The sequence below is a fragment of the Crotalus tigris genome, unplaced genomic scaffold (genome assembly GCF_016545835.1).
Source record: "Crotalus tigris isolate CLP2741 ecotype Arizona unplaced genomic scaffold, ASM1654583v1 scf7180000018477.2129921, whole genome shotgun sequence".
Taxonomy (NCBI): domain Eukaryota; kingdom Metazoa; phylum Chordata; class Lepidosauria; order Squamata; family Viperidae; genus Crotalus; species Crotalus tigris.
In genome coordinates, this window is record NW_024097029.1 from 1,826,697 (window position 1) to 1,845,933 (window position 19,237).

Sequence of the window (19,237 nt, forward strand, 5' to 3'; positions counted from 1 at the left end):
AGACAAGAAAAGTTAACAACCAATTCAGCTCAAACTAACAATTTAGGGAAAGATGAATGACCTTTTGGTTAAATGCAGCCAATCTGGGGGGTCTTCGTGGACTCATTGCTTCTGTTCAAAAACGGACAGCAACTGTGATCAGGAAGGTCCTTGCACAGGTCCATCTGGTGCACAGTTGCATCCTTTCCTGGATCAGGAGGCCCTCGAAACAGTCACTTATGCACTAGTCCAGTGGTTCTCAACCTTTTTAATGCCACAACCCCCAACCGGTCGTAAGTCGAGGACTACTCAACCGGTCGTAAGTCGAGGACTACTCAACTGGTGCAGCACCGTTTGCAGAATGGGACTCTCAGCAGGGCAGAGACAGCCTCTCTTAAAAACTCTATTCTCTATTCTATTGGCTTTCAAAAGCCAATAGAATAAAAGGGAGTAGCACAGCTAAGGAAAAGGGGGAAAAAAATGGTGGACTGCATTGTTTGGCGACCCCCGTGAAATGGTCGTTCGACCCCAAATGGGGTCCCAACCCACAGGTTGAGAACCACTGCACTAGTCACTTTATAGTTTGACCAGTACAAGGGGCTCTGAAAAACCTCTTGAAATTTCAACTGCTCCATTTTGCTTCTGGAGGTGATTGGCCTACAAAGGCATATACGGCAGAGGGCCTGGTTATTTGAGGGACCACCTCTCTATTGTGTGTTTGCCTGGCTGATATCAGCTGACTTAATTTGCATGCTTTGGGCTCCTTTGATCAAATGGTGTTATCCATGAAGACCCAGGAAGTGTTACCTTCTCTGTTGCAGTACCTGCTCTCTGGAATCAGATTTTCTGAGATCTGGATAGCGTCCACCCGATGGAGTTCCAGAGGAATTTAAAGATCTGGTTGATCTACTAGTCCTTAGGCTAGGGTGGAATCCCCCAATGTATATTTCTTTTAAATTTCAATATTTCTTAATTTGGGTAATCAAAACTTCAAAATTTTTAATAAATAAATATTTATTAAACATAAATATCTTGGGAGTTTTAAAAAAATACATTGTTGTGATTCAAAATATATGTATTGTATTCACATACATGTACATATATCCCTAACACCTGAAGAATGTCCTAATACTTGAAACACAACATAATGTTAATCATGGAAGCACTAAAGATGGCTTAAACAATTTATGGGGGCTATCTCAAAGGTAATAGAAAGGTTTTTAAAAATATTTTGAAAGTGCTTATGACCATAGCATGAAATAGTAGTGAAAAAAAGCTAAACATTTCTACATTAATACATCATTGCTTATATTGCAGAAACAGATTTATTTCATGAAAATGTTAATTTCCGGTTTATTTCTTAACATCTCACCCTCATTCCTTCAAACCGTGACAGAGCTCTTAAAGGCCTCAATGCTCTTAGTGTTCGAAGTGATTTAATGGCCCCTAATTCAGAATAGCCTAGTGCATTGGCTATTAAACTGACCAATGAAACCTGAAAGAAAAAAAGTGCATCATTAGCATTTCATTAGGCATCATGGAGAAAGTTTAGATATTCGTAGAACGTATTTTGAGAGAGATTCTACAGGTCCCAAATGGATGGATGGGCCAAGGACACAAAACTGAAACAAAATTCCCGTAGACTATGTTCCATCAAGCCAGACCCTTAAGTGTTTCTTATTGCTGTATAGCTGCCTATAGCTCCTTCTTTTTGTAAACATAGATGCTTGGCTTCAGAACAGATCTGACTTAAAGTGTACCTCCAAGCCAAGTTCCACTCCGACCACAGAGATTTGAGAACAATCATTTTGGTTCACATGAACTTTTCTTCAGTACTGCCAAATAAAAAATAACATGCTTTTTTTGCGTGCTTTACTCCTGAACTTTGCCTTCACCTACTGAAAGAGATAGTTCCATGTATAGTTCTATTTGGTACAGACAATCAGAGGTAGATTAGAATTATTTCCTGATACTTCTATTACAGTTGCTGAAAAACCAATTCCTTTATCTGGAGTAAGGTTATAAGAATCGGTGCAACCACTGTTGAATATTTTGTTCAAGTCATCTTCAGCGACAATTTTTGTTTCCTGGAAAAATTGCTTTAAGAGTCTGAGGATGAGTCTGAAGGGCTTCAGTGAGAAAAAAATTAAGTAATTAAAGTACTTATTACTTTACATGCGCATCTGTTTTTTATTCTTGTTTACTAAAAAGAAATCACAAAAGTAAACATTTGGAGTAGGTTCCTAGCATAGGATCATGAAAGGTTTAAATGTTTGTGCTTTCTTTTTAGTCTTGATCAGGATCACTTTTCTCCTACTTCTGCAAGCTACACTGCCATTTTTTTTTATTAATTGAAATTGGCTCAAATAAAGAATGGTCAAGAGCCATTCCAATGAACTCGTGGTTACCACCAAATAATTTCTGCATGTTATTGAAATGGCATACATTTCAATTATGTTTATATTGTTCCTTTTGATTTCTTTTCCACACTAGTAAAGGAAGGTCTCTAACATTAGAGGTAGAAAACCTAACCCAGCCTTCCTTAACTTGTTCCCCACCCCACCCCCATCCCATCATCTCATAACTGGTGTAATCGATGTGGAGAATAACCTTGAAGAAGAGGAAGACCTGCAGCCTAGACATTGTTCAGATAAGAAAAATTTGAGCCCAAACCAGAAATGTATTTTGAGAAAACGTGATTCTTCCAAGTTCTTTGGAGCATAAAGGCAAGGAAAGGGAAAGCTCCTACAAAAGTGATGGCGAACCTTTTAAAGACTGAGTGCCCAAACTGCAACCCCAAACCCATTTATGCATCGTTGGGTGCCAGGTGGGTGTGGCCATTGGCTGGGTGTGGCCCATTGGCTGGGTATGGCCAATTGGGTGGGTGTGGCCCATTGGGTGGGCATGGCTGCGGTGTTAACGGCAGACTGGGTGGGACTAAAAAGTTCAATCAATCAATTCCAACTTTGCAAGATCTTTTTTTTCCTACAAGAAGTTGAAATTGACTGATTGATTGAACCTTTTTTTTTTTTTTTGCACACGGCGGTGGAGGCCCAAAGCGAAAAGGTTTTATAAAACCCAGCTGAAGGCCTAGGACTGGGGCGACAGCGCACGTGCCCACAGAGAGGGCTCGGAGTGCCACCTCTGGCACCTGTGCCATAGGTTCGCCACCACTGTCCTACACAATTGTAACCTTACAATAAAAGTATTATTAGTATTCATCTTTTTGGTTTCCTGCTCTGGACTACCTTGAAGAGTTGACACATCTAGTTATACCTACTTGAACAAGATAGCACTAACACATGTGCTATTGGTACCTACTTTTGCCTTAAAAAAAATTTTTTTTTGCACCGTCACATACTTCAAGGCTAGGATTCTATTATTACCCTCAGTCAGAAACACAATTTTTGGAGAAGTTAAACTGTTTTCCTCCATTTTTAATTCTTAATGATTCTCTTCTAGAAAGGAAGAAAGATGAAATAGTTGCACAATGTTGTTTTGACCCCAAAAGCTAGAACTCCCTGCTAGGGAATGTGGGAACATTTATGAAGAAATGTAAGGTACAAAATTTGGAGGTCCTTGGCATTATTTCCTTCACCCATCTAATTTCATGCATGAAGTAAATTTCTCTTATTTACTTCAGGCATAAAATTGAATGGGTAAAGGAGATTATACCAGGACCTCCAAATTTTGACCTTATATCTCTTCATAAATATTCCCACATTCCCTCGCAAGGAGTTCTTGTGCTAGGAGATAGAAAGGAAAACTTATACAGGAACCTTGGAAGTCTTCTAGTCCAACCTCCTGCTCAATCTATACCGTACCCCTTATAACATTCTGGGCAAAAGTTGTCTACTCTCTTGCTGACAACCTCCTGTGATGGACCACCCACAATTTGGGTCGTTGAAGCAAGCTATTCCACTGATTAATTGTTCTGCTGTGAGGAAATTTCTCCTTAATTCTAGACTGAATCTCTCTTTGATAATCTTGTTTATTTTAGGTTACATTAGCCCTTTCAAACTAGGTAGACTATACTTCACTTTCAAGATCAAATATAAAAATATAATAAAAAGAAATTAGTGTTATATATGGTACATGTGCACACATGTGTGCATATGAAACTTAACGTATGTATGTATGTATGTGTGTGTGTGTGTGTGTGTGTTTCTTTGCATGGATACATACACCTTTCAGCAATTTTTAATCTAGTCAATTCATTCTTAAAATAAATTCTAAAAGGAGGCACAATTAATGTTCTATAGAGAAGAACTTTTAAATAGAGAGGCAGGAATGACGGACTTCCTCATGTTTCCTTCAAAACTATGGGTTTCTTCTTGGATAAGATAAAAATTATTTATTACCTTGCGTTCACTTTTCTTTTGCCATAGAATGAGATAGAAAACAAGAAACTAGCATTGGGGGGAAAGATACAAACTGAGAGTAAATATTAAATTTAAATATTATTATTACTAATTTAATATTAGTTAACCAGCATGAGGAGAAGAACATTCCCATGCAAAATGAGAAGGAGGGAGGAAAATAGATGCTATTTATCTTCCAAAATACTAAGACTACCTCAGGGTGACAACTAAGCTTATTTTTTAAAATTTAGACTCTGCTTTGAAGTCATGACTGTTTTTCAAATCAAGCACATACTTCAGGCAGGTTGAGAAAAGAAAAACTGGGACTCTCAGGATGACACTTCTCAGAATGACAATGGCTTAGCATTATGGCTTAATTCAACAGATCCAGTTAATTATTTCTTCAGTCAACCTTACAAGTTAAAAGGGATTCCACAAACTGAGACACCTGCTATTTTTTTTTATTCTGAAAGCATTCATGTTATTCCTTACTCTTTTTTGTTAGTCTATTTGATGTTCCTGCGTTTTAAATTTTTCTATGGCCGTCACTGGTTGGAAGCAGTTTGGGTCGCTCTATGTCTCTCAAAGAGCTAATATAATTAGCATTGCCTGTCAATTAATTCAGTTTTGTAAACATCCCATCTTGACAGCTTGTGTAAACAAGACTTCAGAATATTAACTCAAACAACATATCACTTTCATGGTAAGGCAGAATCAAGCACATCTATTATTTCTCACACATTAGCCTTATGGCATTCTGAAAGCACAGAAAGACCTAGCTATATTCTAGAACAGGATTGCCATCATTGACTCATGCAGAATGGCTTACTAGTTGCTCGACACCTCCATTTTTTTTTATTGCACTCTCTGGCAGGAAATAAAAATAGGAATTTTCTCAGGGCAATGCACTAAATATAACAGTAAATGGTTCAGCTTTATGCTACATATTTTTAACCAGGTGTTTAATGGTTTATGGTGTATTTAATATTAGGGGGTTTTGATTATAAGAAAAAGGGATAATAGAAAAAAGTGAGCCTTTGGGGGGAATCATAGAGTAAGAGATAATCCTGTTAATTGTATTTATATTTGCTGCAAAGGAATTCCTTTCCTTTCCTTTCCTCCTTTCTCTTTATTAGTTAGTGATAAATTTTTACATGCTTCATACAAGTTTTAATAAAAACAAATTCCAATCTTACTTTTATGGATATAATTGTGGCTCAGCCTTTAAAGCCTTTTTAAATTGTTGCAGTGATTTTATATACAGGTAGTTCTGGATAGACGACCACAATAGAGCCCAAAGTTTCTGTTGCTAAGTGAAACATTTTTTAAGTGAGTTTGCCTCATTTTAGGACCTTTCTTGGCCACAGTTGTTAAATGAATCACTGCAGTTGTTAAATTAGTCAAACTGTTGTTCAGTGATTCTGGCTATTCTATTGACTTTGCTTATCAGAAGGTCGCTAAAGGAGATCACATGATCCCAGGACACAGAAACCATCAGAAATATGAGTCGGTTGCCAAGCGTCTGAATTTTGGTAACATGACCATGGGGATGTTACAACGGTCGTAAGTGTGAAAACTGACCATAAGTCACTTTTTTCAGTGCCGTTGTAACTTTGAACACTAAATGAACTGTTGCAAGTCGAGGACTATCTGTATACAGTCAAATTTATATAATTGTAAGAAGGAATTGGCATGTCACAAGTTGCACAGATCTGTCATATGAAATTATACTATAAGCAACAAAGAATAGAAATCTGTCTAATGATTCACATTTAAAACCCTTGAGTGGTCAGAATCAAACAGAAAACACAGAAAAAGTTGCAGTACAAAAGCCGAGGGTTGTAATTGTTCTCTAATAGTGTCAGATTCATGTACTAAACTTTTAGCCATAGTTTCTTAAATAAGTGATGGTAGTCTTATTCACACTTAATACCGAGCCAGAAACATGACTATAAATCAAAGCAAAAAAAATTAAACAACCACATTACAGTACGGTGTTCATGTAGATCCAGATATTTACTGTCCAGATCAGTCTTTCTCAGCATGATGCCTTCCAACTGCTGAACTGAAGTTGAATATCATTTAGAGGGGCATCATGTTGAAAAGAACTGGTCTAGACAAGTTAAGAATGCTATAAAATTTTGAAATGGACCAAATATAGATGTGCATATATGAATTAAAAGAGAAATTTATGGTCAACTTGTTGCTCCAAACATTTGCTTTATGCTAATCAGAATGCTAGTAGCATTTCCAGAATAACCTTTTATTCAAGGAACACCCGTGTTCTATTTCAGTTCTTTTTAACTTATCGGGGTTTTCTAAGCAGAAAGATGCCAGATAATATATCTACAAAGCAAACTATGGTTTTTCAACACTTACATCAACAATTAAAAAATCCAGCCAACACCAGGCATTTGTGAAATAAATCTGGAAGCCATAGGCCACCCACTTCAAAAGCATTTCTAGAATGAAAATGTGCGTGAAGACCTTGTCTGCATATTCCAGCACTGTCTTGATAGTCTTACGCTGTTCAACATATATGTCTTCAAAGGCCTGGAAAGAGATGTGTTGCTCTCATCATATTTTAAAATGGAGGGAAAAGGCAATCATTTTTCCAATATCACATAAGGAAAAAATAGCAAGCTGCAATAAAAATTATTTATTTTTTCTAATCTTTTCTTTCACTTTCATTTTTTAACATAAAAATCTCAATTATCTTTCCATGGCTTTATTGATTAACTAAAGCTTTCAGAACTGAAAACACAGCCTATGCAACTTCTTGTCAAGTTCTTTCTAAAAGTATTGACACCATTAACATTTTGAGAAGAATATTTAATTTTCTTTTTTTTTTCTCACCAGAGCACCACTGCTGAGGAGAATCATAAATACAATGAATGTTTCAAACCAGCTATGTTCAACAATGCTGTAGCAGGTTTTTCTAAAATTCCACCAGATTTTTCCTTTGCCATCTTCTATACTCACTTGACAACATGGGAACTTTTGGATGCAGCCTGTTATAACAATAGTAAAAATGTTACTGACAGATACGGTACTTTATTTTTTAAAATAAACTTTTATACATGGTATATTGTAATACCCCTCTGAGGTTAGCATAACCTTAACAGGCTTATCAACATTTCCTGAAGTATTAAGTAAATGATGGAATTCATTATTCTTTAGAGCAGGGGTAGGTAACCTTGGCTCTCCCTGCCTTAGAGGGAAGAAAAGCCAGACTTAGCACAGTTCTGTTTAGCTAAGGAAAATAATTGGTACCTGGGCTTTTGTCCTATGGATAAAATGCATCCAACAGGATGTATAACATTTCTGATCCTCGAGTTATTCCTATAGCTAAATGTTAGCCAGGATTTAAAGAAACCATGTCCTTTCAGAAGACTGGAATAACCACCTATGATGGCAGAGACTGAGAAGAGGACAAGGCTATAGGGGTAGTGCAGAAGACAGTGGTTCTTCACACATGGAGTAGGCCGCATCCAAATTATAGTTTGGTACTTGAAATGACAGTACAGGGCAAAGCTTTTTCATTCCAGACTTTTAAAGCCAAAATCTCATCTTTTAAAAATCTGTTACATAAGGGTTATTTTAATGTTTTGGGATACAGGTAGTCCTCAACTTATAACCACAACTGAGCCCAAAATTTATGTTGGTAAGAGAGACTTTTATTGCGAGTTTTGCCCCACGTGACAACCTTTCCTGCCACAGCTGTTAAATGAATTACTGAAGTTGTTAAGTTGGCGGTTGTTAAGTCAACCTGGCTTCCCCATTCGGCCTTGCTTGTCAGAAGGTTGCAAGGTCACATGACCCTGCCACCATCAAAAATATGAGTCAGTTGCCAAACATCCAAATTTTGATCACATGACCATGGGGCTACTGTAACGGTCCTAAGTGTGAAAAATGGTCATAAGTCACTTTTTTCACTGCCATTGTGAATGGTCACTAAACAAACTGTTGTAAGTCAAGGACTACTTGTGGTATATAGTACTCACGCACTCCTGTCCAATGAACCACTGAATTTAAAAGTTTAAAAAGAGAAGAGATAAATTATTGACACAGGACACATTTGGGGAATGTCAAATTAATATTCCACCCTGGGTCTCTGAGGTTCTGGAAACAAAGAGGAAACCTTCCCATAGCTGCTTCTTCTGATTTTCCAGTGATTTATTTTTGTTGGAGGGCAAACCGTGTGTGTTATGGCGTCTGTTAATGGCCTCAAATATGATGACGATTGTCAATATTGAAAAAAAACTATTCTATTCTAATCTATCTATCTATCTATCTATCTATCTATCTATCTATCTATCTATCTATCTATCTATCTATCTATCTTTTTTTTCTTTCCCTCACTTAGAAAAGTATCTTAGACAGCTCTGGCTTCTGGATTTCAATTTTTCACAAAGTGATTCCAAAAAAATGTTTTTAGAAGCAGACGATAGCATTCCAGAGAGAGGTTGTATTTGAGAAAATACACACAGACATTTTTTTTAAAAAATACTGCATATATATGCCCTAGTTTTGGGGGGGTGTATATGATCCACTAATTTATATATATCCACCAATTGTGCCTCCCACTTAAAAAGATGAGAGAGGCCTGTAATTGTCATCATAGGTAGACCTCAACTATGAGAGACAAAATGAGAAAACAAATCCAGACAATCACATTGTCTGATTTGGAAAGAATTTATTTGCAAATTATGGTGGAAAATAAGTATGTGGTCAATATCAAAAGTTCATCTCAATACTTTGTTATATATCCTTTGTTGGCAATGACAGAGGTCAAACGTTTTCTGTAAGTCTTCACAAGGTTGGCACACACTGTTGCTGGTATGTTGGCCCATTCCTCCATGCAGATCTCCTCTAGAGCAGTGATGTTTTGGGGCTGTCACTGGGCAACACGGACTTTCAACTCCCTCCAAAGGTTTTCTATGGGGTTGAGATCTGGAGACTGGCTAGGCCACTCCAGGACCTTGAAATGCTTCTTACGAAGCCACTCCTTCGTTGCCCGGGCGGTGTGTTTGGGATCATTGTCATGCTGAAAGACGCAGCCACGTTTCATCTTCAATCCCCTTGCTGATGGAAGGAGGTTTGCACTTAAAATCTCACGATACATAGCCCCATTCATTCTTTCCTGTACATGGATCAGTCGTCCTGGTCCCTTTGCAGAGAAACAGCCCCAAAGCATGATGCTGCCACCCTCATGCTTCACAGTAGGTATGGTGTTCTTTGGATGCAACTCAGCATTCTCTCTCTTCCAAACACGACGAGTTGTGTTTCTACCGAACAGTTTTACTTTGGTTTCATCTGACCATATGACATTCTCCCAATCCTCTTCTGGATCATCCAAATGCTCTCTAGCAAACTTCAGATGGGCCTGGACTTGCACTGGCTTAAGCAGGGGGACACGTCTGGCACTGCAGGATCTGAGTCCCTGGTGGCATCGTGTGTTACTGATGGTTGCCTTTGTTATGTTGGTCCCAGTTCTCTGCAGGTCATTCACTAGGTCCTCTCGTGTGGTTCTGGGATTTTGCTCACCGTTCTTGTGATCATGTTGATCCCACGGGTTGAGATCTTGTGTGGAGCCCCAGATCGAGGGAGATTATCAGTGGTCTTGTATGTCTTCCATTTTCTAATTATTGCTCCCACAGTTGATTTCTTCACACCAAGCTGCTTGCCTATTGCAGATTCAGTCTTCCCAGCCTGGTGCAGGTCTACAATTTTGTTTCTGGTGTCCTTCGACAGCTCTTTGGTCTTCACCATAGTGGAGTTTGGAGTGTGACTGTTTGAGGTTGTGGACAGGTGTCTTTTATACTGATAACAAGTTCAAACAGGTGCCATTAATACAGGTGATGAGTGGAGGACAGAGGAGCCTCTTAAAGAAGAAGTTACAGGTCTGTGAGAGCCAAAAAACTTCCTTGTTTGTAGGTGACCACTTACTTATTTTCCACCATAATTTGCAAATAAATTCTTTCCAAATCAGACAATGTGATCATCTGGATTTGTTTTCTCATATTGTCTCTCATATTTGAGGTCTACCTATGATGACAATTACAGGCCTCTCTCATCTTTTTAAGTGGGAGAACTTGCACAGTTGGTGGCTGACTAAATACTTTTTTGCCCCACTGTATGCCTTAAATCCTTTTTGAGAACCCAAACCAAGGAACGTATCTGTAAGTTATTGACAAAGGACCAATGCTGCGTAATGGTGAGAATGAAATCTGACTGTTAGTGCTTAGAAGCCAGCCCAGTTTGTGCAGGTACCTCATCCACAAAATGGCAGTTCCTGGGAAGCCAGGCTCAGAAATATCCTGTTACCTTCTGTGAAACAGGCTTCAGGCTCAAGAGCTTCTTCGGGTTCGATCTCTGCCTGCTCCCCCTCTCCTGGCAGGGCAACATCCACAGTACTGCCTTCAGATGAACTGGTGGCATTTATCTTCTGGAAATAAAACCCCACAGAAAAGTTTGCATTTTTTCCCCTCCCCCTGTAAGTTTATCATGCTCAAAGGAGGTCTCTACCCAATTGTACACTGATCATTTCAAAGCCGTAAACAATTTAACATGAATATTAAATCCGCTCCTGCATTTATGTTTACTCACCAGAAACAGTGCTGACAAACATCTCTTTCTGGCAATTCATATTTCATAAATAATATCATACTGTAATAAATGCAATATCAATTATTACCCCCCTAATGAAAGCAGACACTTCATGGCTACCTTCACGACTGCTGAATATTACAGAAGAAAATGATAGAATGATAGAAAATGGCCTGTTGTCCAACTGTTCCTTTCTAATTTCACAAAAAAAACAGCAAATTAGCAAATTAAGTTCCTGATAGCATTAATATATTAATATCCACCTATTATTAAATTACAGGTTGCTGAAAATCTAGCATAAATATAATCCTTAAACCTTGTTGCCAAAATAGAAGAATTCAGCTGGATGGGGAGGGGAATCTAACAACAGCATGTCTGTGTATGTCATTTTAGCACATGGATTTTGTTTGTGCAACTGCAAGTGTGAAGTGCCCTGTGGAACGCAGCACTTTTTGAAATATCTGGGTCACAATCTTTTTCAACTTTAGGAAATAATAATAAGAGAAATACTGAAGATACAGATTGCAAGACAAGGCAAATTCTGAGCAAGAAGGCAACAATTATTTTGCAATAAATTAAAATTTGAAATCTACAATTTTGTGCTTGGATCTGTATATTATTTGAGAACCGGGAATCCACAAATTATAGAACTCAGTCTCCTCATGTTTTATTTGGAAGTTAATATTTCTTCTTTCGACCCCCCTTTTATTAAATAAAGACTAGTCCTTATTTATACATCCCTATAACTTAGACACTTTTTTCTCAACGCCCCCCCCCCATTTGGCTAACTAGAAAACCTGTGGACTTCACACACTGTTTGGACACAGTTAGTACAGTTGTTTTTATATTCATCCCAGTGCTAGGAGACCAAGGTGCAAAAGAAATGAGACTATATGAATGTTTCCAAATAAAAGCCACACACTGTTTTCGGGTTTGGGCAGCTTCAGTGAAGGGATTAATACAGACATGTTACATTAGGGAGGTAAAACTTTTGTGGATTGTGTTTGTCTTTGGGCAATGTTCCCTGAAGATGTTCCCAAAGAGTAAATGGGGTCAGCATAAACATTAAGTTTGATTTTTTACATATTACTTAACATATTTTCTAGTCATGTATTTAAGAATTGTTCTCTCCTGCTGCATTAAGATTTTCATTTGGTCACAATTTTCAGATTGCATTTGGGGGGCAGGGAAAACCCTTTGAAGCTCAGCTTACTCACCTCTGCTTAACCAGACTTTTAATACAATGTTGCACCATTATATTCTAGCAAATCTATTTTCCTTCTAACTGTGGTAAGGTGCCATGCATGCTCACATACTTTCGGGCCAAAGTATTTTATGGAGTCCTTGGTCCTCTCTGAGCATGGTCATTTGCTTGGAGATGTTGCATTATCCAACTAGGTACCACCATCGAGGTGAGTTTGGAATTTGCTTTCCATTTATATACAGTAGCTTTTTTGGGAAGGGTTGTAGTTTGCTTGCTAGGAGTTCCTAGATTAGGGCATTGTTTCTGTTTCATTGTTTGTCTAGTGTTAATCCATGTTTATCTTGGTGTTGGCTGCTAAAGAGGATGTAGCCTTTGTTTCTTTAGTTTTTTAATTGTCTCTTTTGAATCATGTGTAAATATGCTTTATTTCTATGCTTCTGTTGATGGCTAAAGTCATCATCCAGATAAGAAAGAACCTTTTTGATGTTTATATTTTATGCATTGTAGAAATAGATATACTGTATTTCTGGGAAACTTCAGGATTATTAATTTTTTTATGTTATGGGAAAATCTGATTCACCAGCATGTGCCGTCACAGCTATATGGAAGAGGTACCTGACATCTTCTTTTCATCCTCTTTCCCCAACTGCATTGTACTCAATGTTTTAATAGCAATATTGTAATATTTTCTAAACAATAAAATATCTCCTGCCTATAAATATACTGGTCCTGGTTTACACAAGAAAAGAAACTTTGAGAATTCATTTCTTATTACCCTGTATATCTTTAGTGATTCACTTTTTAAATGTTAATTCCTTTGTATCAATACATTTTTTGGCTGCTACTTTTGAAGACTTTTTCAAAAGACCATGAAGAAGATAGTATGTATTTCCCAGAGTTGGACATTCCTCCAAATAATAAATGCACATACTATATGCCTGATAGTTCACCAGTGTAGTTCAATAAAAACTTGTATATCAGACAAAATTTACAAACATCTCAATTCAGTTTTTGAGTTGAGATGTATCAGAAGAGAAGTACATGTAATCATTTAAATAAGTTGCAGTGTGACTCATACTTTACTCTCTTCATCTTTACTTTTCCAATCACCAATCAGGATATCTGTTTTCGGTTTTAAACAAAACACCATTTCCATTGACATCCATACTGATGAAAAAAAAATGCTTTTTAAACTTGTGGTTAGTGAAGACAAATCAAGATCAAAGTATGCTTTCTAATTATGCCCGATTCTGAAAGCCGAGATAAAATAAATCATAATTCCCTGAATTAGTGTTGAGGAATATAGTTAAGAGTCAGAGGAGAGGGCAGCTCTTTCCCAGAGGGCAAAAAGAGCAGAGAACTGGGAATGTCCAATAGGCAGGAAGAGAGAAAGGCTGGGTTCCCCCTAGTAATTCAAAGAGTATATCTATAGTTATCCCAGATAATTCCTTTAGTCTGGCAAGATTCTGTTTGTAGGTAAACAATGATAAAGCAACAACTCAGAAGTAACTCCATGTGTTATTTTTGGTGCTTTGGGCCTAAGAAATAGGATGGCACAAGGAACTGATCTTGGCTCAAAGTGGGGGCTTTTGCTTCTAGTTACTTTTTAAAGTTTAGGGAGTCAAGGAAGATAGCTGAAGTTGCAGCAACCTATTTATGACATGGGGAGTAATAATTCATAATTCATGTGAACTGGACTTTTTCATTTTCTCCAGTGGGATACAACATCAGCAACATCAGACCTGTTATAATATACCTCATTATTCTCACCTACAATGCAATTCCTAGTATGTATTAGAAGTTAAGATCTTGAAAATAGTATAATAACTTTATAAAACAAAAAGGAGACAATTATAGGTTCTAACTCACAGGAAATAACACATACAAAGAGTCAGGGCTTTTTTTGTCATAGAACTCCCAGAACGGAGTTCCGGCACCTTTTTTGGATGGAACCTTGTAGGGTAGGCAAGGCGGGTTGTATGATATGTGTGAGTTCCGGCACCTTTTTTTTTTTTTTTTTTTACAAAAAAAGCACTGCATAGAGTAATTGGAATTCAGGAATTCAGGAAGGAAGGAAGGAAGGGAGGGAGGGAGGGAGGGAGCGAGGATTCAGGATGGGGTTGTCTGTTATTACAAGATACTCAAATTCTTTTGCATAAAATATTAAAAGTTTGAGAAAAATTATCCAACTATTTTCTATGACAGACCACTCTGCAAGTATAAAGAGGAAACATCTTAATTATCTGCAAGAGTACACTGGAAGACATTTGTTGATGAGGCAGCATTCCCAAGGCCTGGATCAGCAAAACAACATGCTGGATTAGAGCAGAAGCCTGTGCAATATTAGTGAAACTGTGCCAAGACAGAGAGATATCCAACTTCTCTTTTTAAAAAAGATGCTCTACAAACATTACATAACATGGGTGCAGTCTAAATTGGCATAGATAGCAATGGGACATCCATTTTAAAGCTCTCTTTTGGATTTTACAGAAACTCTTTTTTGCCCATATCTGTTTGCCCAGGTAAGGCCAATTCATACCAGCTTTGCCCCACAGCATGTTAAAAGAGCCCATTTCTATTATTAAAGCATTCACTTCGGACCCAGTCTTGCTCTCATTTTATTTTTGCTTTATGTTACTTCAATGGGAGCAGGAGCAGGTTATTTTACAAATATTAAAGCTTTACAAACCACTTCATGAGTCAAATGACATTCAAATAAACAAAGGGATTCAGCCATTATAAATTATTAGGAATAAGTCATCTTGTACAGTTTGAGTATTCGAAATTGCTTCATGACTTGACAAACCTGCAGGAAATAGTTACTCTTATTCTTCACATTCAACCACATCTCTGACTATTTTTAGGGATTTGAATTGACTTCTGAGCAAGACAAAAAGTTTCTCACTTTGTATTAAATATTTTTTCTTATCTCCAAAGTAACTCGAGCACTTAATTTGCAGCCTGTATATAACATGTATTGGATATAACTGTATATTCAAAGATTACAAAAAGGCAAACCTAGCCACTGAGTCTGTTGAAAATCCATAAGGCTGAAACTAGCACTTTTAATGAAAACAAGAGTTAATAACTTGCTTGAGTTTGCCTGATCTGTTCAAATATAGAAGAATTTGAACTCACAGAATCAACTCTCTTGTCCTATTCTAGAGCATTTCTTAGAACTCATTGTATGAACTATAACCATTATCTGTTTTGTCTCTCCATCTGTCATGCAATTTGATGGTACACAGAGGGAAACTTTCATAGGAAGGACCAGTTGTAAACTGGGGAATATAGCCAGAAAATGAGAAAGCAATGTGGAAAATCTTGTATCTGAAGAGCAGAATGTATAATATAAGATATACAATACTAGTAGAACCTTGTTATATTGAGGGGTATTTTGATAGTATGAGCTGGTTATTACTGAATCACGTAAGAGTGCTTTAAAGCTTCTACATCAGAAGCTACATTCTGAATAATTTAAGTTCTCCTTTTAGAATAATTACCTATTTGTCAATAGTTGTGAATGTTTGTAGTTACGCAGTAGCTCATAACTATTGCTTTCTTATAATAACTTTTATTTCTTTAATGTTTAAAACATGATATTCAGAAAAACAAGTAGGACAGAAACATCTGTTTCCCTAGCAATGGCCAATGCCGAACAGAACAGAACAATCTGAGTAACCTTTTTAGCAATAAACATCTCTTAGGCAAAACAGTAAATGTCACTCAGGCTCTACCCGTATTGCTTCTTTAGCAGAAGAAAAGGAATATAATTGGATTTTTAAAATTATGAAATACATTTTGTATGTATTTAAATTACTGCTTGCTATTTATTGCACTCTACCGATATTAAAAATCCAAATCAATGCTTAGGGTTAATTCATTCCTTGTAGATCATATCTTTGTTCTAAGCAACAGTTTCATAAAACAGTGAAACATATTTTTTTTATTTTCTGAGTGCACCAGTTGATATCATACATGAAAATCCAAAATACTCAGACAAATACTGCAAGAAAAGAGATTAGAAATAGAAAGGCTTGCTGCATGAAAATACCTTGAAATTAAAAAGCAAGTAAGCAAACAGAATACAATAAAAATAATAATTTGAAATTGTTCCTCTAAAGTCCATCTGTGTTAATTATATAAATAATTACACAGCACATTTATAAGGGCTGAATCAAAAAGGGGTTGTTTTCATTGCTTTAAAAACTATGCATGCTCTGCTTTTTTTCCCCTTGACCTTTGAAGGAGTTAACATTCTCGTCCATTTAATCTACTTTGCAACACCTCTAAGTCATGCGGTAGCTGTTCAAAAGAGTTGATAATAAAATGTAATCTAGAGAAATCATTAGCAGGATCCAAATGTATGTAAAGGTTGCCAATCTTGCCTGACCATGCTGTGATGTGTGAGTCATGAGACTCAGCAGAGAGTAGCTGTATGTCTGCACATCTTGCAATGAATAGGGAAGGAAACAGAGCTTAATATAGCATGCAGGCCAGTCAATATCCAGAAATTGATTAAGTATAGCTTGCTTAGATAACCTGTTAAGAGGTGTGATAGGTTGAATCTACCTGGTTAAAAAGCAACAGAGCTGCATCCTTGATTTCTCCAGCTTGAATTTACCCCTGTGAGAAGTAAGAACGGCAGGTAATGAAGTTCATGACACAGTACCTCACAACTTTTGCTCTGGTTTCAAAGCATTTTCAGAAAAGTTAAACAAAAAAGGAGGAGGAGAACCTAAAGATGTCATCATAAAACTAAGAAAAAGAGAGATTGAATGCTCACAGCCCTAATTACATTTTAAATCAGCTTTCTCCAAGCTGGTGGCTTAACAACATTTTAGATTACAAGTTCCATCATCTCCAAAAGACTTGCTGGATTTTGCTATAGTCCAACAGTTCTGTAGACAACTCTGCTGGCAAAGCCATCAATATTACTGGAATAAAGTAAAGCATGGCGAACCATTGATACTTTATCACTGGGATTATGTCACATAATTGCTTTGATTTGTTTGTTTGTCTGCTAATGATGTGATGCTCCCAATTCATTAGCACTCCTTAAGCAAGCAAGAAAGGATCCTCAACTGCATGGCTCCCTCCCTCCTCTGACTCTAAAGCAGAACACTGGTCTTCGGCTTGACCTCATCCACTCTGAAGAAAAAGAATTTGGCTCCCCACCAGAACCAGGAGCTGCTGTGGACCATTCATTGGGAGGGACCCATTGTGGCCACAGTTAGCCAACCAGACTGACTTCTCCTTATTGAATCTGGAGGACCTAAGAGCTTCCTTTGCTCCTTCCATGTTCTATAGTTCTGGTATAGTATCAACAATGGTGGTGCCAGGAAAAGGTTGTGTAAGAGGGAAATTACTCAAATGTAATTTAAATATTTCTTCAAAGTAGAATCTAAACAGCAAGTTGATTATTCAGAACAAAACTGAATTATATCAATCTCTAGAATCGAATTATTCCATTATCACAAAAAAAAAAAAACATCTTCAGAAATGTTTTTTCTTTCCTTCCTTAACATCTCTCTTACCAGAGGACATTCTAATGGCTAGCCACTAAATTGTATAAGAAATTGTTCAAAAATTAAACTCATTCCCTCACTTCAGTTTCTGTAAGGAAGCTTTCCCCAGTCTTTGTTTAACTACTGTTCATAATTAGCAGAACCACTAAATTAGTAGATACATCAAAGAAAAATAAAACAAGAGTTTATTTTCTTTGAGGAAGAAGTATAGGACCTTTTAGAAGGGAAACATGTAAAATCTTTTAAAACTCTGTCATTCCCAGTTTGGAATTTTAATAGAAATGTAAGAAAATGACTATTTTCCAAGATGAAAATATTTATAAGTAAATAAAAAGAGGATTGAACACTTTTCTCTTTCCTTGCAAATCCATAAATTCTTTCTTTACCCAGTTCAGTGAAAAAGTTGGCCTTGCACAGTTTTATTTACTTAACATTGTTAAAATAAGGCTACAATTCTAGTATATTTACCTAGAAGTAAGGCTGAACAAATATTGCATTAATTACTTCTGAGTAAACATGCTTGGAATTTGGCTTATTACCCCTCACTTTCAAAGAAATGGATAGTTAGTACCCAACTGTTTATACTTTATTGTAGTTTTATTTCTATTGTGTACTGTTTATTTCTAGTATGTTCCTCACATTCATGCTACTGACTGCATTGTTCTGCAGAGATGTTCACCTAATTGTGCTCTGCTCCTGTGGTTTCTACTTTACTCTCTAAATTTGTTTGTATGATTTAGGAAAAATCACAAATAATTCTAACCTACCTGAATAGGTTAGAAAAATGTACAAAATTACCCACCTACTCCCAAAAAACCCAGACATATTCAAATACAAATCTGATCCAAACATATGTACTGTTCTTTCTGCATAGCATTGGCTGGGAAATGAAACCTGAAAATGGTGAGGTGTTTAGATCTGAAGCATTTCTTCTAAATAATTTTTGAAGACCTGGCAGATCCTATGGAACCTTTTAAGTAAACAATGAAACTAAGTCAACAATTTACCTCAAATCCCAAATAGCTAACATTTATGTGCTTGAATTTTTCTCAACCATTTTTACAGACGGGTGAAATATTCCACACAGGAAAATGGAGAGTAAATTGACCAAATACCAAAGAGTCTGATTTCTTGATTTCTTGAATCTTCGATAATAAAGTTTTAACTAAAACTAAAAATACTAAGAATTAATGAAAATGACTAATGTGCTTTTACTTTCTTCTCTCTCCCCCCCCTCTTCCCCTGCATACATATCTTCTTTTCTGAGGGTTCTGCAGAATAACATCCTAGGAAGGAACATTATACTTACTATAATGTAAACCTAATATAAGGAGGCAAGCAGAAGTGTATTGGAAAGCCTAGGATGAAGGGGAATGCAGTCTTTAAAATGGATACAAATCCTGGATCATCGAAGAAAAGAAAGATCAGCTCAGGCTTCACTGCTAAAAATCAAAGCAGCCAAATGGCATGCACTATAGAAAGATGGCCTATTAATTAACACAAAGATAAAATGAAGACTAGTTCAAAAAGAATCTAGTTAATCTCTTAGGCCAGGG

The 19,237-nt window shown here is 36.8% G+C and overlaps 1 protein-coding gene across 1 annotated transcript in view; it reads right to left on the bottom strand.

Annotated features, from left to right (window-relative positions):
* The window catches only part of LOC120312280 (sodium channel protein type 3 subunit alpha-like), an 82,113-nt gene that overhangs the window by 12,213 nt on the left and 50,663 nt on the right, over positions 1–19,237 (bottom strand). The window contains 4 exon segments of the mRNA XM_039352797.1: positions 1,352–1,474; positions 6,720–6,893; positions 7,197–7,351; positions 10,668–10,788. Of these exon segments, the coding sequence (XP_039208731.1) occupies positions 1,352–1,474; positions 6,720–6,893; positions 7,197–7,351; positions 10,668–10,788 (573 nt within the window).